Below are 21,814 nucleotides of genomic sequence, written 5' to 3' on the forward strand. Positions count from 1 at the left end.
CAATAGGAGAGAAGTGGTGACGCTATGTAGCATTTGAGCTCGAGTGAGCGTTATACTCAGCTGGGTGTCGTGACCCGAGTGAGTCTGTGGGCATCCTGATTTGGAGATCGTCGTCAATAGCTAGCCCCAAATTTATTTTTGAAGTCTTAATTGACCTGTACCAAATGCGAGCTAACACCAAAGAGTTAGTACGAACTAACAGTAGTAATTCTGGAGATGCATAGAGCATAATAACTTAATTGAGCCTATTGAGATGGCAATGACGAGCCCCAGTTCGGAGATGGCTGTGGCTAGCCCTTAGTTTGGAGCTTGAAGAACTTGTACTGAATGCGAGCTGTACAAAATGCGAGCTAACACCAAAGAGTTAGTACGAACTAACAGTAGTAATTCTGGAGATGCATAGAGCATAATAACTGAATTGAGCCTATTGAGATGACAATGACTAGCCCCAGTTCGGAGATGGCTGTGGCTAGCCCCTAGTTTGGAGCTTGAGGAACCTGTACAAAATGCGAATTGTACAAAATGCGAGCTAACACCAACGAGTTAGTACGAACTAACAGTAGTAATTCTGGAGATGCATAGAGCATAATAACTGAATTGAGCCTATTGAGATGACAATGACTAGCCCAAGTTCGGAGATGGCTGTGGCTATCCCCTAGTTTGGAGCTTGAAGAACCTGTACAAAATGCGAGCTAACACCAAAGAATTAGTACCTAACTAACAAAGAGTAATTCGGAGATGCGTGAGAGCATAATAACTTAATTGAGTCTATTGAGATGGCAATGACTAACCCCAGTTCGGAGATGGTTGTGGCTAGTCCCTAGTTTGGAGCTTGAAGAACCTGTACAAAATGCAAGAGTAGTAATTATGGAGCTTGATTGACTGCACTTTGATCGATTCTTTACGACAGCTTGTTGATCTGCTGGTTGACTTCATGGATACCGTCCTCTGCTATTGCGCCAGTAGGATTTTGCGCGTCTACTGGTGCTCATAATAGAACATTCTTTTGCTTGAGCAGGGTGATGTGCTCGTTCATGGTACCTAGCTGACTTGCTAAGCTCTGGCTTTGAGCTTCAAGGCTTGCCATACTTCGTGGGCTTGAGGATTTTTCTTTTAGTTTTAGAATTTGTGAAGTGGTTTCTCAAGAAATCGAGACCACAAATGGCGCCAATGTAAATGAGCGTTTTAGTTTTCTACACATACAAGGGAGGAAGGAGAATGGAATTGGAATTGGATGTGGGAAAGGGTTTAGACCGAGTTCGTTGTTGAGCGAACCGCCTACTTATTTTCTCTTGATTCTTGGGGGAGAGAAGAATCAGGTCTGACGTAGTTCCAGAGGGGGGTATTTATAGTTGTTGAGCAATGTAAATCTACGCAACACGTGTAAAGACGAATACAGTTATGTGGTTGAGATCTGGGAAGCGTGTATGGCGGTGTTAGTAGGAATCCCACAATGATAGGGGGTGGTTGGGTTGTGCCAGTACGGCTCGTAATGATTGCATTTGGATAATGGATGACGTCACTAGATGGAACATTCCACATGAGGGTGTGCGAGTTGAGCTACTCTGGAGCGAGCTCATAGGACGAACATCTTAGATTGTGTGTGCGAGCTGAAGGCATAAGTCGCTCGGAAGCGAGCTGAGTATACCACTTGCGTGCGGTGAATTGCTATGCAACAAGTTCGAAGACGAGGACATGAGGTCGGTGCGGTATTTCTGTTTGTGTTGGACACGTGTGTGGTATTCATTGGATGTGAATACTACTCCCTCACAACAACCACAAAAGTTGCGGAATGTGTAATCAATATAACAGATGAAGTGGGGAACAATTCTGGACGCCTAGACTAATGAAATATGTCTGGTCACGTACTCTTTTCTCTTTTGGCTATATGCTATAGCTAATCAATAAGCAATATTGCTCCAAACTTCTATAGACTTGCTTGTACACAAAAGGAATAGGAAACAATTCACCCCGGTCAAAGAGTTATTGCAGTGGTGATACAGATACACAGTGTAAAACGTGAAACTGATAAAAATCATAGCTGGTGCAACTATATAGGGGCTGCTTGTTAGCATCCCTTCCTGTAGGCAATAGAGGAAGCTACGGTCAGGGCTTAATTGCAAGTCCACTACGAGCTACCTAAAAAATATGAAGCCATTTGGTATATTTAGAGAATCGAAAATTCAAAACTTCTTGATCTTTCAAAGGTTGTGCATAATTTCACATTTCCATCTGTGAGTGGAAGACAAAACTAAATTTGATTCTCATCTCTTGTTAACCTATCTGACACTCCAACCGATCACAAAAGCATTCAACTTTAGTAAAAGTATGATAAGCAATCAAAAAGATCGACAAACAATTTTCTCAAGCGATTTTTAAAGCAACCATATTTTGAACAAATTATTAGTGTCAACAACTATTTTAAATTAATTTTCAGTTTCCAGGAAACAATGTAAAAGATTTCAAACATTTAACCTTTCTAGCTTCACCGCTTGTCATCATCGTAACTTTTTTCTCCTTTTTTTTTTTCTTTTTTCTTTTTTTAACATACAAGCATATTTAGACAATCATCAATACTTGCGAAAAGGAAAACTACTCACAAGTGGACATATCCATTTTTGCAAATTTATGAGAAATGCCAGTAGATGCCGGAATGGAGTTTCTCATGATCCAGGCGGGGTTCGCACGCCAAACCCTCTGGTATCAAGTTTTACCAATTTTGCTAGTTAAACCGATAAAAAAAAAAGAGTATTGTAGTCTTATAACCTTCAAGTTATCACAATGATTGCATTTTATTGAAATCTGACATAGACCCACTTTCAAAGATAGCTCCAAGGACATACAGTATAACACAAGAGAGATAGTAGCCACCAGATTTACCTAGCAAGCTCAATGTTTATTACAAACGACACAGAGCTGAGCTTTTACAGGTTTCAGTTTGCAATTACAACAATTACAAAACTTCTTACACATTGAAATGCTTCCTTATGAATGGTTAATCAAGGCACTCCATCGTAATAGTTTTCTGAGCTAAGAAAACAGCTCAGTTGCCTCCCACATATTCTTTGAACGCTGAAGTCAGGCTGCTCTTCTCCAATGCAAGCCAGTGTTTGTAGACAGAAGTAGCCCTCCCTCCTGCGCTATTCATCCTGACCAATGAACCAGGAAAGTTTGATTTTGTCTGGTCTATATTTTGTTTGGCCCAACTATTATATAAAGAAACAAGCAAATGCTTGCTCCTACACGCTTAAGGAGCAAATACTCTTAAGCGCTTACCAAGATAGACAGCAATTCTCTTGGCCAATCTTGAGCATTTGGCATCTTGGAGATTTACAAAGATGAAAACAGTATGTCATGGGAAGTGCCTAGGAGAAGACTTTGCTTGTAGTTCTTACCAACACAGTATTTATAAAAAACACACACTTGTCCACACCAGTGTAGTAAACTACTCCTGCATATGGTTTCGGCATATGGTGCATATTTTTCTTTTGTTCCTTCACAAGCCACAGGGGCCTAAACTAGGCCTCAGTGTAGCTATTATAAAATGGTGAACCCAGTCCATGAGGCTCCCGCCAATGCGGGCTGAGGGAAAGGTCAGATATACATAGAGGTGTCTCCTAGGAAGCACGGATGCCGATACGCGACACGGATACGACACGACACGGATACGCAGACACGACATTTTTCAAAAATATAGGACACGGATACGTCATGGACACGTTTGAATAATATATATATAAATATTATATAATTGAGCATTTTTCACCAAATTCAAATTAAAATGGCAATTCTACCTCATAAAATGACCAATTCAAACACATTAAGTAGCAACTTACATGTATAACTTGGATTCACTTCATCTTTCTTCTCTTGCATCTCTTCTTAACTTGGATTTTATTTCACTTGTTTTTCTTTTGTTGAAGTTCCAAAAAAATTTCTTGTATGTGTGAGATTACTGTCCCCCGTGTGTCGGAAATTAAAAAATTAATTATAAAATCGGATACTCCAAATCGCGTATCCGACACGTATCGGGGCGTATCCATGTCGGACACGTATCGGACACAGATACTTCACCCTTAGAGACGTATCGGTGCTTCATAGGTTGTCCCCACATAGAGAGAGGATGTTTCCGTGATTTGTTTGAACCTATGACCTAGGTCGCAATGGAGCAACCTTACCTTTGTGCCAAACCACCACTTCTAAATGTGGCTCTACTATGAAGACCTAATATATCCATATCATCTGATATTTCAGACCCACAATTTCAGATATATATATATCACTAGTATATGCATGGACATGGCAAATTTTGCATAAGAAAATTTTAAAACAAATTACATAAAATCATGATCTTAACATTTTGTCAAGGAATTGGTAATAGCCATTGTTTTCTTGGGTGTGAAGGCAATAGTTGTTAGATAAAGCTTGTCGACTCCCTACAGTACTATAAATGATCATAGGATCTATGATAAACTCTAGCAAACAAAAAGCACCAGAGATTCACCTTAATGCTAAAGAGAATGCTGTTGTCAAAAACTTGCTGCCCAGAAGCGACTTCAAGCCCACGTACATATCCAGTAGAAGGTGCTTTTACGACATGCTGAACAGGAAGATAGATATAAGATCAAGAAACCATTTTTTTTATAGTGACAGACAGATGGAAGAAGAGAAATCCAAACTAAAACAAACCTCCATTTTCATGGCTTCCAACACCAAGATAGGCTGTCCCTCTACCATCTTCATCCCATTTTTTGCCAAAATCTTAACCACCAAACCAGCCATAGGAGCCACCACAGTCCCTCGAGGGGGGGATGTCATCTCCAGATTTGGTTTATGATGGGACACATCATCATTAGACAGATCAAGTCCGATCTTTTGCTTGAAATGGTGATGATGCTTACCATGCCATAGGTGAATATGCTTAGTATTTTCCTGGCACAATATTCCGAAATCAGCAAATGTAAGATAAGGAAGAAAGCAATTTGAGACATTGATAATTTGATATTTCATTTAACAACAGCATCAGCTTTTAGAATGAAAGAAAAATGCAGTAACGGATCACTTGAGCTTTTATAAAGCACCATAAGAAGAAGGGTGTTTGGATCGGGAAGATTCTGATACAAGCTATGTATTAATTACTCAACATAATGAGATATGTCTTCTCTGACACGGATATGAAGTTACATTGACACGGATACGTGTGTCCGTATCCGACATGGATATGAAGTGTCTGACGAGGCAAAATATAAAAAATTGAGGTATATCACATACAATATGAGTCCGATATGTCTGACACGGACACGTGGATATGTTTCCAATACGGATTATTTTCAAAGTATGGCGTGTCCATGTAACATAGCTGGAAAGTATGCTATGCCAGAGAAAAGCACCTGAATGTTGGTGACTTGGTGTGTGTCCTTTGTACGTTACTTATACAATTGTTCTTTAAGTTGAATGTTCACTGGATATGTTACTCTTCAAGTTAAAACTGTTCAAATAGATTTTCAGAAGAATTTTTTTCAAAATTAGGGGACAGGAGTTACACTAGAGCGAGTATCCTCACCCTGGAGACTTGTGAGGAAAAATCAGACTAAACTCAAACAGTATGAACTGAGATCAAACCATTATTTTTAGTTAATTTGGGTTTGAACCCACTAAATGAACCAAACCTATTGGTATTTAAACCCCTGAAATTCTTGTCCTATCTCAAATACAGATAGAGTAATGCTAAGAAGAAAATCATTACATAGTTGCACCATGCAATTACTCTTAGCAGGGCTAGTATTGTGCTTTCCATTTATTACCTATGTAATTACTTTATTACCCTCTCTAGGATTTCTATTATTCATCTATAAATATAAGTGACGAGATCTCTCATTCACTTAATTTTTCCCTAAATTACTTTCTACATGGTATCAGAGTGAGTTATAATTATTCCATACTCCCCCTGATCGAACTCAGCGGTGAGTTCCCTGGGAGGTTATAGGAGGGCAGCGTACTTTCTACAACTACCCTCACAATGCAGTGTTACTCATGACACCCAAATTGAAAATTGGATGCCACAATCTGTGTGCCATCATCCTTCAATGGGCACACATACAAATAAATCAATGAAAACCATTTGACCCAACACTTGAAAGTGCCTCAAAATCCAAGGATTAGGAATTATCCTAGGAACGATGTTGCATAAACACAAGTCTGAGTCCGAGCCTGACACAGGTACAGAGGGCCTGTACTATCCACATAATAAAATTTTGGGACACGATAATAGTTTTTTAAATATACACATTCAACGTTCATAATACTAAAGACTTAAATGTATGACATGGCCCAATAACACCTAGTCTCATACTCCCATGTAACCACGTTCCTGCTTATCATCATAAATCTCTTCTATGAGAGAATAAAAGGATTATTGCCCCACTTAGACATCTAAGCATGAACTGTCCTGCTTAGAATTGTAGAGTTTTTTTTCTTTTTTTGCTATTAAATTATGATATTATTACTTTATAAAGATGTTGACATTGTGCGATTAGAGAGATCTCAGCAAAGTTGTTTTGACTATGCTAATTTCACAAATATTCCATGGCACAAGAAATTTTATAGTTGCATTCTAGACATGCCAAAATCAACTGGAAAAAAGATAAATGTGCTGAATAAGCACGTTATACCTTAGAATAAACAGCTAAACAGATATCCATGCTTAATCCGTCAGCCTCAACTCTGAAATTATGTTGGCCTAAATGTAACACTTTAATTCCCATTCCGTGGCAATCACCATCTCCTGTCTACATATAGCACACATACAAGATGGAGTATATGAACAATCAGAGACTCAGCGGAGAGAAAAATAAAACCTATATAAACGTTAGAAATTATAAGGTATAATAATGAGTATCAAATGAAGCCATATTTTCGGAAACATAAAAGTTATTACCTGAACAAAATAAGTTCCATCTGACTGATAGCTGATGTCGAGCCTCAGATGTTTTGAGGCACTGCTATCATATTCATTGTCCCACTCAAATTCCATTGTACGCCTCGGGGAGTGATGAACTCGGAAAGGTGGATGGGCATACCATAACGAATTTAAGTTGCTCCCTGTTGAAATGAAGAGGTTGGATGCGTCATGAAATGTTACGAGAAAACCTAACAAAATTATTCAGAGAAGTTCCCTATTTGAAGGAAGAGGACCTTTAGTTAAAGCTAAGTTTTCCTGTTTGCACATGCAGGCAGCAACTAAGGCCACAGCTCGTGAAGCAGCTGCATATGCCTTTGTTGTTAACGTTGTATCACTTGGATCATTGAAAAGGTCAGTTTTAAAACGCTCGATAAAATGGGTTTCTACTTCGCCAGCTTCAAAAGCCCAATGGTTGGCAAGCCTTAGAAGAAAATTGATGTTGGTTGGCAAGCCAGCAACCTACAAAAGGAATTTCGTACTTCCAGTTTAGACTACACTGAAGAATGTCTATCAAATAAACTCAAGTCATGACTACTGCAGGTAATCAATTCCATTCAGAATGAATGAGTTGAAGTTAAACAGTAGTTAGCACGTTCCAAATGTGAGGCATAACAATGCACCTATCTAGAAGGTTGTAATGATAGATAGAAAGTAGCAGTACACGAGGGTGTAAAACGGGATAGGAAGGAAAACAGTAGTCATCCACTTATTTGAAGAAAGGTCTCTAGATAAAAGAACGAAATGGATGAGCAGACAACCATTTTTTCATGTATCACTCTGAGTTTAATGTCTAAAGAGTGAAGGATATATTACATATCCGTTTTTCTTTGGCGTTGGAGTGTGTAAGAGCCACTACATGATGATATAAAATATCCATTGTGGTTTATTTAGTGCAGTGCAGACCATAAAAGACTATGACATTGCAACTATAACAATCGTATACCTGAAATTTTGACAAGCAATCCTTCAATTTAACTAATGCTGCACTACGATTTTCTCCCCATACTACTAGCTTAGCTATCATTGGATCATAATGCATGCTGACACTGTCTCCTTGTTCCACTCCTGTCTCAACTCGAACTGTTCAATGATAGAACATCCACAAAAAACTGAATAAGGATAAGTACCAATGTTCTAAGTCCAGTGCAATTCAAGTGAAGATTTGGTGAAGAAGGAAAATTCCATGATCCTCACAATCTGATCTCTCAACTATTTAAAATTCCTCCTAATAAAAAACAGACAGTAACAGGATCGGATAGTCAGGGATTTAGGATCGTCTAATTAGCATGAAGGTTTGCCTTAGACTAGAGATCTCTTAGTGTGAACCTTCCTTCGGACTTCCTAACTTCTGATCGTGCTTTGTGCATGTGTATAGGATTTGGAAATATTGATTTTTCTAATCCTCCAGGCTAACATTGATATATGACTTGCAAATGAATGAGTTCACATGTTTGTGCACCTGTTGAAGAGATGGTTACTGGATCATAATGATGAAGAACACCTGCTGCAGGAAGAAATCCTTTCGGCACATTTTCAGCATAAATCCTAGCTTCAAAGGCATGCCCTATTATTACAGTGGGAAGTAGCAAAAAACATGTTAGAATCTTACTCTAGAATATGATCTAGAATGGAAGAAGAATACAAATGCCCATTTGGAATCAACAGTAAATTATCCCAGGATCTGGTTAGTGGTTATATGCATGACCAGTTAGATAAGTGTTTGAATATTATTTTTTTTCCCCTAATCTAGCTTGGTTGTTCTACAAAGATGCTTTTCATTTGAAATCTAAGTGATTAAGTAGTGCATGGATACAAAATCAATTTAACAAAAATTCCAGGGATAACATATCAAGTAGTGCACAGTCCAAGTAACTTCTTTTTCTTTTCTTTTTTCTTCTCCTGATTACTGCTAACCTGTAGACCTTTTTTCTTTTTCTCCTTTTCTGTAGCTTCAGAATTAATCATTATCTTTCATAGTTTTTAGGGATAAAAACTCACAAGTGACAAGACGTAGCTGTTCTACAGTAAAGTTTACCTGTTAGAGGTACCTGTGCCTGACTTAAGGGAAGAGGTTCTCCATTCGCAACACGAATCTGCCATTCTACAAGATCTTGACCAACAATCATCTCAGTCACGGGATGCTCAACCTGAACAAGGTTTTCTATGTTTTCAGTAAAGTGGTGATTAATTACATTGTAAAAGCAAAAAGAGTAGAACTAATTATCAATGCACCTGCAGACGAGTGTTCATCTCCATAAAATAAAAGTGGCCGGAGACTGTGTCCACTATAAACTCCACAGTGCCAGCATTGTGATACGAAACTGCCTTCTCAGATTGTTAGCAACAAACAGAGGCCAATCAGACTACTATCAAAAAGAAGAAGAAACATAGCGTACAGAAGAAAGTATAAACAACACAACAATCCTTATAAGAAAGAACGTTTTCAAGGAAAAAGGAAAAAGAAAAAAAAAACGCAGAGCTCCTTTCGCCAAAAATGACTACCAAATGTTAGTACTCTGCCAATTGATGTAAACTCATATATTACTTATCTCTAACGCATGATACAATACCAGACAGAAAAAGAGGTCAAGATAAGCATTCATTGACAGAATAAGCAAGTGTAAGAAACTTGCCACATCATTATAAGTTGGACTATGTGAATCTTCCTACCATCTTTCATCTGAAAATAACAAATATCCTGTTGTTCGAAAAGTTTGATTTAAGTCCTATTATCTACTATTTCCTGAACCTCAGTGGTGAAGACATCATAGATCCTAGTATGATCACAGTCGAGTTGCTATCTGACACCAAGGAAGTCCTGTTTCACTTGTCCATATTATGTTTCAACTTCGATTATTCCAAAAATTGGTAACGCAGATTAAGAAGAAATGACAGGGTAAAAACATATACAATTGCAAATAACACCATTGAAGTTGATGGATGATTAAATAAACAAAACAAAAACATAAATAAAAGAATAATAGTAATAGTAATACAGGTAATAATAATAATAACTAAGGGGATATGGAGCTTACAATCTTACATATCACTTCTATAACTGAAAAAAGTCCCCAAGTCATTAAGAAACAGGTAGCTTCAAGTCCCAACAGGTGTTAGACAACCAAAGTTTAATATAGTAGGAAGCCACATATAGGATAGATCTATAAAGAGTCACACCATTCATAGTTGATACTATTTCAGAGTCACACCATTGTACTTCTTCACAACCAGAAAAACAAAAGCCCAAAAGGATACAACGGGAGGATTGGTACACATGAAGATCAAAGTGTCCATATAGTGTTTACATCCAAGAACTTCTCATGAAATGGAAAATTAGCACAACTTAAGATACACTAGGATATTCCAACATGATTATGTGATTGACAAAAAGGTCACAAATACTAACAATGGTAAGGATATTTTTTAATGAAAAATCACCTTGGCTGCAGAAACAGCGGCCTCACCCAAGTGGGAGCGAAATTCAGCAATAATATTTGGCTGCAGCAATGGAGCTGTTTTAACTTACTATCATCACATTGATTATTTGTAAGGGGTGGGGAGCAAAAAAATACAAAAAAAATAATCATCACCGCTGGTGCTTCTTCAATTATCTTCTGGTGCCTTCGCTGCACACTGCAATCTCTCTCATACAAATGTAGAACATTACCGTGTTTGTCACCAAATATCTATACATGGCAAAAATTTCAGAAACTTCAACTGATTAAAATTTAATATGAACGATGCCATACAGTACAAAGTTCACAATAATGGGTAACTGACCTGGACTTCTATATGTCTTGGTTGAGTAATATATTTCTCTAGCAAGATTGTATTTACACCAAAAGAAGCAGCAGCCTCACGTTGAGCTCCCAAAAAGGATTCAATAAATTCATCTGGACTTTGCACAATCCTCATACCCTGGAATATGAGGTATATATGAATCTGTAAATACTGAAGTGATGCTAATCCTTTCTATAAGCATATCTGAAAGATTCAATCAAAAACTATCACAGGTACATACACACACACACAAATCAGGATTCAGGACAAAGAAAGAAACAACTAAAACAAAACACATTCCAACGCATTATGATTAACATTCATAAAGAATTCAATCACACAGTAGTCAAGATATATCGTAACAGTAATAAGACATTTACTTGAAAATAGTTAATATACACACTCATACAATACAATTTTAATTTAATTCTTCTTATCAATATTTACTTTGCATGCTTCCTTTACTGAAAAACTTAAAAACAAAGTACCTTCCCTCCACCACCATGTGTCGGCTTTATCAAAATCGGATATCCAATCTTATCAGCTTCCATTTTCATTAAATCAATATCTTGTTCATAACCATGATATCCCGGCACAAGTGGTACTCCTGCTGCCCCCATAATTCTCTTCGACGCACTAATAAACACATCACATCAATCAACTACAATAATAATAATAAATATCGTAAGTATATATATACCAACTAGTCAACTACATTGCATTGTACCTTTTATCACCCATGTCTCTAATTGCAGATGCAGGTGGTCCAATAAAAATAAGCCCCTCGTCTTCACATAACTGAGCAAACTCAGCACTCTCTGATAAAAAACCATACCCAGGATGCACAGCCTAAAAAATCATTACAAATAAAAATTATAACAATTTTAAAAACAAGTTAATTTATGTACGTTATTTATACCTGTGCACCAGTTGTATGAGCAGCTTTAATAATTTGTTTAGCATTTAAGTAACTTAAACGAGCAGGTGGCGGACCAATTCTAACTGCTTCATCAGCTGATTTAACATGCAGACTGTTTTCATCAGCATCACTATAAACAGCAACCGTTTTGATTCCTAATCTTTTCGAAGTTGTAGTTATTCTACACGCTATTTCTCCTCTATTTGCTATTAATATTTTCTCTATTGATTTATTATTATTAGTGCTCTTTGTTGATGAAGAGAATTGGTTTGTGAGAAATTGGGATAAGGATTTATTCCTTCTCTTGAGTTTTTGACGAATTATTAACGACATTTTCTTTTTGAGAAAGAGAGAGTGGAAGTGTTTTTTTCAGTTTGGTTTTTATAGTGTGTGGTTATTGTGAGTTTTATAGGGTGTAGTGTCGTTCTTAGGTTTGAAGCGTTGATTTGTGTTTGAGGAGAATTGGATGGGTGAGAAGGAAGGAGGTTGTACTCTGATGAATGAGGTGGATGCTATTTTAAGTGGATAAAGTTTGATGGGTTTCTCTGACTTGATGATTACGTGGAAGCTGAGTCAGTTGGATCGTTGGGAATTGGACTTTTTGGATTTGTTTGCCGGGATAGACGCTTTAGGCTGAGTCCAATGGCTCTCTATCCCTTTAAAAGTAGTGTTAAAGTCAATAAAGTAGAGCTAAAGTCAATAAAGTAGCTCTAAAATAGAGTTAAAGTAAATTTAAAGTCGATAAAAAGAAATAAAAAAGTCAACATATTTGTTTCTCTATCTCTATTTTTCTTTTACATAAATTGACATATTTATTTTCTATCTCTATTTTACTCTCATTATAGAGAGTAAAATAGAAGATGAAATATGTTGACTTTTAAATTTCTACTTTATTGACTTTAGCTCTACTTTAACTCTATTTTAGAGCTACTTTATTGACTTTAGCTCTACGTTATTGACTTTAACACTACTTTTAAAGGGATAGAGAGCCATTGGACTCAGCCTAAATGCGGACTAGATATTCTGATGCCCACCACAAAAACACATTTCAGAAGTCAGCCGTGATTCGCTGGTGAGGGGAGAGGAGAGAGATGAGTGAGAATTTGACTTATTATTTTAATACAATACACCAATCAGAATTAACTTCGGAGGTTTTTTTTGTGCTGGTGAAACGCATGGCCCAGTACAAAAAAAACGTCCGAAGTTGACTGTGATTGGTTGATAAAAATAAAATAACAACTCAAACTCTCTTTCTATCTCCTCTCTCCTATTTTCTCTCTCTAAACCAGGCAATCCTAGTCTAAATACGCTTGGTGCTCCAATCGAGAGAAATGATTTTTTTTTAAAGGCGCGACTATCCCACGTGACCCAGCACACATATTTTTAACGAAATGACACTTGATTGGCCGTGAGTCATAACTGGCACCATAGAAAAACTAAAATCTCACACATTAATAAGCCTAAAACCAAAAAAAGAAAACAGATTTCAAATTAAAGGTACCTATCTTTTCGTTATTCTCTTCTCTCCTGTTTTACTATTTTACCTTCTATCAAGATACCAAGAAACAAAACCTTCTTACTTTTCCTTCTCTTACTCATACAGTAATACAAATTCCAAATACAAATTCAGGTGGGAGAGATAAGAATGTTCAGAGTTTATTTGGTGTTTTAAAGCACCCAAGTTGTAAAAATTAAGAATTTGAATACAAAATGGTGCAACCCATCCATTCTTACATACTCAGCAACACTTCTATTAAAATATATTAGTATTAGAACATGTCCTATATGTAAAGTCTCACGTTTCTATAAGTGTGGACATCCATATTTTAATACTTATATATTCTAATAATCTCTTTTGTATCTTACGATAATTCAAATTTTGGTGTCACCTCTCAAGCACCTCAAAGTTGTTGATTTTGATTCAAGAAAAATTGACTTTTATACAAGCACTTTGCCATTTAAAAAAAAACAAATTCAAGAGTAAATTTAGAGAAAAAAAAATCATTAATGAAAATGAATTCTTAATATGGTATATAGGGTTCACCTAAACAAAGTATATACATATGAACTCAAGATCAAATTATTACATAGAAGGAAAAATGGTGAAAAGAGAGAGGAGAGAGAGCCGAAGATAGAGAGAGAGACGTTTAATTTGAAGTCTGTTGTCTTCCCTTGGTTTTGGGCTCATTAACTCATGAGATTTTTGTTTCTCGATCTATAGTGCCACGTCATGACTCACAGCCAATCAAGTGTGACTTCGTTAAAAAAATATGTGTTGGGTCATGCGGGATAGTCACGCCCTTTTTTTAAAGCCATTTTTTCCTTAAAACACATTAAATTTAGACATTTTCTTCAACGGTTCCAAAAGTCAAATGCACTCAATGTACACTAATCAGCACCCTCCATCCACTCAAACTAAGGCTGAGTCCAATGGTCAGCCACCCTTTATCCTCATTCCTCAATAGCACAGTGGTATGAGGATAGAGAGTAGGTTTGGTCGAAGCAATGGTTTGAACCATCCTACGCCAGTTCAACCGGGCGCGGTTAAAAAAAAAACCATTCGACGCCACTTCAACCAGCGCAGAATGAAAACCCACATTTTGTAAAAGACGAAACTGCCCCTGCGCCCTTTAACCGAACCTCTTTCTTCTTCCTCAGCTAATTTTCCAATTTCGCTCCAAAATTCATTTGCGCCACTTCCCCATTTAGCGCCACTCCCCCATTTAGCGCCACTTCCCCATCGACCAGGAGTTTGGAGGCTTCAATAGGTCCTGTCCTTGGTGTTAATTCTCTTGTGGAACAGGCAAGTTTTCAATTCGATTTCGATTTGTAATATATTTTATCGGTTTGGTTTGGTTTTTGGTTCCATAACCCCGATCCAAACCAATCTATTGACAGCCCCTACCGATAATATGTGAGCTAAGAAACCTTAATATCACATAATCACATATAATATTTGCTCGCATTTGTTCTTATACTGTCCCTAGTATGCGTGATTGCGTGTTAAATTGCCACCTAAGTGAGATTGTGAGGGGCAAGTTTGTGCTGTCAACCTCATGACCAATATAATATATGTATATGTACATGGCAACATGATTCGAAAGGCACAAGACGATGTGAGAAATTCGAATAAGGCAAGTAACAGTACTCAACATTCTTCAATGTCGACACAGTTACATATAATATTGTATAATTACTGTTAGTTTCATAGGATGTTCATTGCAGTTAAAAATTTAATATGAATGGGATTTGCAAAATCCACTTGATAAACATAGCTTTGCATGTCGACTTATTCTGAATCCCTTCAAAATGCATCACTGTGAGCTATTCTATAATGGTGTGAATTATAAAACATTGTTAAATTATATCTTCATGTACATTGTTTAATTCGAGTTGATCTCCAGTAAAATGTCCGGATTTGGGCGTGTACTTTGGAGTTCAAGGAGTAGAAAAAAGGCCATGAAACAAATATCTTCTCGTTCAGAGGATACAAATCCTCCTATTACATTGGATGATCCCACGTCGTATGAACGTGTTGTTCCAAATGAAGAGACACATATATTTTACAGTCTTCGAAATGGTGGGACAGTTCCAAAAATTGGTCTTAAAGGGACTTGGACTCCTGTGTTGAAGTGGATGAAATTAATAGACACCGTCGAATTTTGGCAATTCATTAATGACATTGGGTTCGACATTTTTGCACGAATAGATAATGAGCAGGCCGACCATGCTTTAATAGAGGCCATTGTGGAGAGATGGTGGGATTCTACCCATACGTTTCACTTACCGTGTGGGGAGCTAGGAATCACGCCACTTGATTTCGCTATGTTGACTGGTCTGCGTATTGGAGTTGGGAAGCCGCTGGCTTATGATAAGAGCTGAGTCATTTGAGTTGGCTGAAGAATATCTCACATTGTTGAATGAAAATGACATTCAGTATGGTAGCATCAAGTTGGTTCATTTGGAGCAATATACGTGCTATGCCTATTCCGATGAAGAGGTGGAAAGGGATATGTTTTTACGAGCTTGTATGTTGTATGTTATTGGTCATATTTTGTGTCCAAAAAGTAATAGCACGGTGTGTTTGGGGTATTTGGCGAGCCTTACTACTATAGACGATATTTGTAGTTATGATTGGGGAGGAGCTGCGTATGCGTACCTAATTCGATCTTTGGACAAAGTATGTCGCTATGGCACTGAACCTGGGACTAAAACTATGTCGGCGATATGGCAAGTGCTTGAGGTAATGAAAATTAATTACATGTTATTTATTAAATTAAGTACTTAGTTATTTGAATTTGTGAGTTAATCTAAATTAATTATGTTCAGTACTGGTATTACTCTTATTGCCAAAATGGCATGCACGCGTTATAAAAACCCGAGCCTAACCAGTTTCCAGCTATAAATAATTGGGGTCCAAGTTTTCGTCAGCATGCCTCGGGTGAAGCTCGTCATATTTTAGACCTAGCTCGACAGCAGTTAGAGTTTCGTAGTCGGGCTTCTATTATATGGCAGCCATGGAAGGGTTACATAGAACATCATTACGTTCAGAGCGCTAAAGAGTTGACTGACCTACGGTGCATTGTGTTTGGAGCTCATGTACATACATGGTATTTGGGAGAGCGTTGTCGGCGCCAAGTGATGGGTGAAGCTTCAATTCCTTGTGCTCCACCTTCCCCTGCGGATCTTAGTTAGGCCTCTCCTGTGACACTACAGTGGTGGTCAGAAAATGTTGGTGTTCCTGCTGCTAGTTTGGTCCGACTTGTTAGTGAGGATCAGTACAAAGCTTATTGGGGTCACGTGTCAGTAGGTATGCTTCTTCCCGCCTTGCGTAGAGCTGTAAATGTGGACTACATTGGTCCATCTGGTCTCCAGGATGATGTGCATATCTCACAACCGGTAGATGCGACCTTGTCTTACACACCTTACCCCCAGAGAGAGCGTGAGGTCAATGCACCCGACACTGCAAGCAACTGGACTGTCCCTATCACTTTACAGAATGGGCAGATCATTCATGACCATATTGAACCAGTGGGTCGAGAATCAGTGCCACAACTTCCTATTTCTGATCAGATGTCTCGTGTAAGTAACTTAATTTGTTTGATTGTTTTATTTGCATTTGTTACCGTACTTGTTAGTGTTGGTTATGATAAGTAATTGTTATCTTTGAATATATGCAGGCTAAGATGAAGGCAATGTTAGAGGATGTTCTACATGCAAATGCTTCAAAGGCTCGAGTTATATCTCATATCTCAAATGGGGTGTATAGTACTCCAGGTGATGTCATTCGAGCTTTTAACGACACTGTTGGTCATAGTAGTTCAGAGGATCAACATACTCATTCCCAAGTATTTGAGACTCATATGACTCCACTGGGAGGTGTATACTATCCTCAATTTGAGCCTCCACAAACATCTAGGCGCCACTCCAACTTTCATGGTGACTCCGGCTTTGATGGCGTTAGAAGTACTTTTCAGGGGGATAGTAGTGGCAGTGGAGGGTGGTTTTAGCACGGTACTTTAATAGCTCCCTTGGTGGCTTGATGGTATAACATCCTCAAATTTTTAACCTTGGATTATTTTAGCTATTTTTATAAATATATTTTTGTGATGCTTGTACTCATGATCTTGTAACTTACTTGTGACATTTTTTTTTCATCTTGCAGACGCTGTCTGATTTTCAATACATTGATTCTAGTGGGAGAGACCAGGGAAGTGATGTCAGGAAGAAGTCTCAGTCTTGTGGCACTAGTGAATGACAAAGAGAGAATCTTGGAAGCTAGACAGAAAGCCAGTGCAAACCGGGACAAGTGAGTTTGACTTTCAAGATTATAGGGTCTAGTAAATCATTTTCGTTTGGTCCAAGTTGTGAACTTGGATGGCTTATCCTTGGATTCCTTTGCTTTAGGTTGGGTGTTGGTTCTACCTTTAGCTAGTTTTAGTAGATTAAAGCTTTCATCATCATCATAGGCTCGATCTTTCATGACAGTGCTATTACTCAAATATTTGCTTGAGATGAATATTTGTCATTTTACTCAAATATTCTTTCGTTATGAACATGATTTATGTTCAGTTTAGTTCAGTCAGACAATCTGCTTCAGCCCTTGTTAGATAGATGGAAGAACTGTTGATTACATGAAATTATTTGTTTGTTAAATTAAATGAGTATGTGTCTGCGATTTTCTTAGCTTGTCATTCAAGAGTTATTACAGGCTTTAAGCCTTGCTAGGAAGAACTACTTATAAAGAAAGCCTATGATGATGATGATGGCCGCTATTCATCTCGGTATTTTTTCTCTTATAAAGAAAGCTAGATTTGTGATGATTTTGGCATTCCTTAATGGTTACATCGTCAAGATAGCTTCCTAGTCCAATGTTGATTTTATTAAATGTGATAACACTTACTGTATGTTGTAAAATTCCCGATCCTTTATTATGGCTATCGATATCATAACTCTTACTAGTACAATGCCATGAACGACATAGTCATATATAGCCTTTCTTTGTTACAGCAGTAGTGGTGGACGAGCAGAAGAATAGTCTCAAGATGAATGGTAATTTTTCAGCAGGTACTCATTTAAACCACTTTTCTTTGGGACTTTGTTACGGACCCTCGGTTTCAATCACACTAACAGCAACTGGAGGACGTATTTCCTTTCAAGTTGTAATATAGTTTTTAAAATATATTTCCTTTCAAGTTGTAATAAGTGGAGGACTTATTTATTATGTTTGTAAGAAATATTTAATTTCCTCAAATGGTGTATATATTTGATATCATGTTGATTATGGGAAAGTATTGAAAATACAAGGAGATTGTCGGGTATGACAGGATGTAATAATGTAGTTTATGATACATTGCAGGTATGATAGGATTAATATTATGAAAAAGTACTGAAAATACAAAGGAGGCTCTGTCCTTTTTTTTTTTTTTTCAAAAGATAGTTTATAATATGTAACTTCGAACACATAACATTTGAAATACAAAACTTAAAAGTTACATACAACACAACATACAACATTGAAACGTGAAGACTGAAACTTGGAAATAATAAGACAACAAATAACTTTATTTATTAGTTTGAACTTGGAAATAATAAGACAACAAATAACTTTATTTATTGGTTTGAACTTGGAAATAATAAGACACCAAACAACTTTATTTATTGGTTTGCACGCCATTCCCACAAGTGATTAATTAAGCGTTGTTCTAATTCTCTATGCTCAACTCGATTGTGCATATAAGCTAAACGTTGTAGGATTCTTATAAATTCAACATTACTAGTGTCTCGTTCAAGAACAATATGTGGGACAGCAGCCTCTTCATAATTATAGTCCCTAGTAGGTGGTAAATCTCCAAACTCTTCTGCATACACATATGTATGTCTTTCTTCTTCCACAATCATGTTATGCATAATTATGCATGCTGACATAACATCATGCAACACATCTTTCTCCCATAGGTGAGCTCGACCCCTAACAATGGCAAATCTTTTTTGAAGAACTCCAAATGCTCGTTTAACATCTTTCCTGTAACACTCTTGCATCTGTGTAAAAAATTGTTCTCTTTCACCTCTAGGTTTTTTAATCGCTTTTACTAGTGTAGACCATTTAGGATATATACCATCCGTCAGATAGTAACCAATGGTGTAGTTTTTACCCATGAGAGTATAGTTTGCAGGAGGGGTAAGACCAAACATGAGATTATTGAAAAGAGTAGAGCGCCACAAAACATTAACGTCATTATTAGTACCTGGTAGGCCGAAGTAAGCGTGCCATATCCACATGTCGTAAGAAGCAACTACCTCGAGTATGATGGTTGCAGCTCCATGTCTTCCAGTGTACTGTCCTGCCCACTCTGTTGGACATGCTTCCCAAGTCCAATGCATACAATCGAGACTACCAAGCATTCTTGGAAACCCCCTTAGCTCAGAAATGTTAAGCAACCTTGCAATGTCCTCCTGGTTTGGTTCTCTCAAATATTCGGGACCAAATGCCTCCACTATATGTTGGCAGAACAATTTTACATATGAGAGTATGGTTGATTTAGCAATGCGGAAATATTGATCCAGAAAATCAGCTGGGGTTCCGTAAGCTACCGTTTGCAATGCACACAATATTTTTCCCCGAGATGACAATCCGACTTTACCAGCTGCGTCAGATTTCTCTTCCAAACGTCACTATGTTGCTTTAGGCGACTCCTAATCTTCAAGAATAACTGACTACTCATTCGGTTGCGACTGTTGAAAATGCCTTCATCATATGTGGGATTCGGACCAAAGTAATCAGCCTTTAGACGAGCATTGCCCATGACTCTATTACAGTTACGATACTTGCGTCCTGCAATAGACCCTAGACGGGGACTTTCAGGTTGAATGGCATTACTATAGATAGCAATCGCTGCAGCAAGATTTGCTTGGATGCCAATAGCTATGGTATCCAAAAAATCTTGATCTTGTTGGTAGAATTGAAGAAAATGATTTCTTCGATTAATAGCATCATTGTCTTCATTATCAGAAGAGTTGGAAGAATGATGATGAGAAGGACCAGCTCCAGAGGCCATTTTCCTTAAGATTATACAAGAAAGAGAAAATAATGAACGAAGTAAGAAGGTACATTGGAATGGTATATGCTTATTATTGTTTATATAGACAAATGAAATCTAAAATTGAGGTCCAAATTTTTTGAAGATAAGATTTTGGAGAATGGGGAATGGAGATTGGAGATTGGAGCGAGTGCCACATTTATTTCCTTGGAACGAGTGCCACATTTATTTCCTTGGAGCGAGTGCCACATTTATTTCCTGACTTAGAGCGAGTGCCACATTTATGATTTTTTAGTTATAAATACGTATCCATTCTCATCATACAATTCACACATTTCTCATTCTGTTTTGAACCAACAAAAAATAAAATCTCATTCTCTCAGTTTTATTCTCATTTAGTACTAAGCTTGTTTTATAGCAATGTCTTCTAGGAATCGTCATTTAACCCAATGGAAGACACAATTTTGATTGAAACATGGTTACAGTTCTCTATTGATCCAATTACTGGGATCAACCAGTCCTATAACATGCTCTGGGATAATATTGCGAATCACTACGAGACAGAGAGATTGAAGTTCTGTTATATTCATCGAACCAAGAAAAGCTTGGAAAATCGTTGGGGAAGTATCAACAAAGCTATAACTCGTTTTAGGTGGTTGTGTCCATCTAATTTGAATCATTTAACATTTCTGGAGCAAACGATGCACATATTGTAAGTATTGATATGAAATTCACTAGTATTGTTAAATTTAATTTGTATTTCATTTAATATTACAGTTTGTATAATTTTTCTTAACAGATGACACAAGCAAAACAGATGTATGTCAAAAGGTCAACGGGTCACAAGAATTTTACCATGGATCACGCATGGGAACTATTGAAAGACAACCAGAAATGGGCTCCACATGAAGTCTCACCGACACCTGGCATCTCCATTAACAATATGGATTTCACATCACCCGCGTCAGTAAACATTAGCGTCGAGACTGGGGCAACACCTGATTCTGGTATGCCAGGAAATCCTTCGTCGACAAGGGTACGTGGGCGAGACAAAGCAAAACAAGTGAAAAGAGCTGAATCACAAAATGCACCCAGTCTGAAGAATATTGAAGAATACTCTCGACGAGCGATGAAGGCTATTGAAGACTCGCATGACCGCGGGAAAAAAGCCTATGAAGTTTATGAATCCAGTGAAAAAAATTCTTTACATGGTAAAAATAAAGAGAAGGAGCCAACCCTCGCGAGATTGGAGTGGGAGTCAAAAATCATGACCACAAATACTTCAGATATGACACCAGAGGGGAAAATATATTATAAGGGGATGAAACGTCAAATTAATCACGGATATGCAAAACGCGTATGTCCGGTGTATCAAGGAACTTAGACTTCACCGAATGCGACGAAGATTCCGATTGAAATTGAATATCTTTTGGAAGTGTTGTGTTATTTCATGCCATTTTAATTTCTGTGTGTTGTAATAATGAAATGTTTTTTTTTTTTTTTTTTTTTATGTTATGCAATTCGTTTTATTTTATAATTGTCAATTAATTTGGAAAATTTTGTTTTAATTACGCAAAAACACACATGGCAAAATTAAATTAAATTGAGTAATAA

General features: G+C 37.3%; 3 protein-coding genes across 5 annotated transcripts; 1 reads left to right on the forward strand and 2 right to left on the reverse strand.

Annotated features, from left to right (window-relative positions):
• Window positions 1-2,773: 2,773 nt before the first annotated feature.
• Window positions 2,774-12,022, reverse strand: MCCA (methylcrotonyl-CoA carboxylase alpha chain). 2 transcript variants are annotated; one of them, XM_086590170.1, is made up of 16 exons: window positions 11,661-12,022; window positions 11,469-11,590; window positions 11,230-11,377; window positions 10,742-10,879; window positions 10,552-10,647; window positions 10,400-10,459; window positions 9,194-9,286; window positions 8,997-9,108; window positions 8,421-8,525; window positions 7,905-8,041; window positions 7,195-7,420; window positions 6,938-7,101; window positions 6,672-6,788; window positions 4,690-4,932; window positions 4,505-4,600; window positions 2,774-3,149 (listed from the first exon to the last, which is right to left on the reverse strand). In XM_086590170.1, the coding sequence occupies exons 1-16, from the start codon at window positions 11,991-11,993 to the stop codon at window positions 3,141-3,143; spliced, it is 2,199 nt and encodes a 732-aa protein (XP_086446296.1). In that variant the 5' UTR covers window positions 11,994-12,022; the 3' UTR covers window positions 2,774-3,140. The 2 variants fall into 2 exon arrangements, with proteins under 2 accessions (XP_086446296.1, XP_086446297.1); XM_086590171.1 differs by having other exon boundaries at window positions 11,469-11,559; window positions 11,661-11,789.
• Window positions 12,023-14,313: 2,291 nt separating this feature from the next.
• LOC147518278 (uncharacterized) lies at window positions 14,314-18,481 on the forward strand. 2 transcript variants are annotated; one of them, XM_086594755.1, is made up of 6 exons: window positions 14,314-14,463; window positions 15,065-15,903; window positions 15,990-16,742; window positions 16,841-17,174; window positions 17,326-17,469; window positions 18,171-18,481. In XM_086594755.1, the coding sequence occupies exons 3-4, from the start codon at window positions 16,473-16,475 to the stop codon at window positions 17,168-17,170; spliced, it is 600 nt and encodes a 199-aa protein (XP_086450881.1). In that variant the 5' UTR covers window positions 14,314-14,463; window positions 15,065-15,903; window positions 15,990-16,472; the 3' UTR covers window positions 17,171-17,174; window positions 17,326-17,469; window positions 18,171-18,481. The 2 variants fall into 2 exon arrangements, with proteins under 2 accessions (XP_086450881.1, XP_086450880.1); XM_086594754.1 differs by lacking the exon at window positions 14,314-14,463 and having other exon boundaries at window positions 15,069-15,903; window positions 16,496-16,742.
• Window positions 18,482-18,818: 337 nt separating this feature from the next.
• Window positions 18,819-20,218, reverse strand: LOC147518279 (uncharacterized). Its single transcript, XM_086593876.1, has 2 exons — window positions 19,879-20,218; window positions 18,819-19,657 (listed from the first exon to the last, which is right to left on the reverse strand). Exons 1-2 carry the CDS (start codon window positions 20,216-20,218, stop codon window positions 18,819-18,821), a joined length of 1,179 nt encoding a protein of 392 aa, XP_086450002.1.
• Between the last annotated feature and the right edge of the window lie 1,596 nt (window positions 20,219-21,814).

The sequence above is a fragment of the Coptis chinensis genome, chromosome 2 (genome assembly GCF_015680905.1).
Source record: "Coptis chinensis isolate HL-2020 chromosome 2, ASM1568090v1, whole genome shotgun sequence".
Classification (NCBI taxonomy): Eukaryota; Viridiplantae; Streptophyta; class Magnoliopsida; order Ranunculales; family Ranunculaceae; genus Coptis; species Coptis chinensis.

Coding starts and splice junctions, on each gene's coding strand:
- MCCA (XM_086590170.1), bottom strand. CDS start 11,993: ATGTCGTTAATAATTCGTCAAAAACTCAAGAGAAGGAATAAATCCTTA. Junction 10,880..11,229: donor CACATGGTGGTGGAGGGAAG/GTACTTTGTTTT, acceptor CTCATATTCCAG/GGTATGAGGATTGTGCAAAG. Junction 8,042..8,420: donor AGTAACCATCTCTTCAACAG/GTGCACAAACAT, acceptor ATCATTGAACAG/TTCGAGTTGAGACAGGAGTG.
- LOC147518278 (XM_086594754.1), top strand. CDS start 15,851: ATGGCACTGAACCTGGGACTAAAACTATGTCGGCGATATGGCAAGTGC. Junction 15,904..16,495: donor CGATATGGCAAGTGCTTGAG/GTAATGAAAATT, acceptor CGCCTTGCGTAG/AGCTGTAAATGTGGACTACA. Junction 16,743..16,840: donor TTTCTGATCAGATGTCTCGT/GTAAGTAACTTA, acceptor GAATATATGCAG/GCTAAGATGAAGGCAATGTT.
- LOC147518279 (XM_086593876.1), bottom strand. CDS start 20,218: ATGGCCTCTGGAGCTGGTCCTTCTCATCATCATTCTTCCAACTCTTCT. Junction 19,658..19,878: donor CAGTCGCAACCGAATGAGTA/GTCAGTTATTCT, acceptor GCCAACATATAG/TGGAGGCATTTGGTCCCGAA.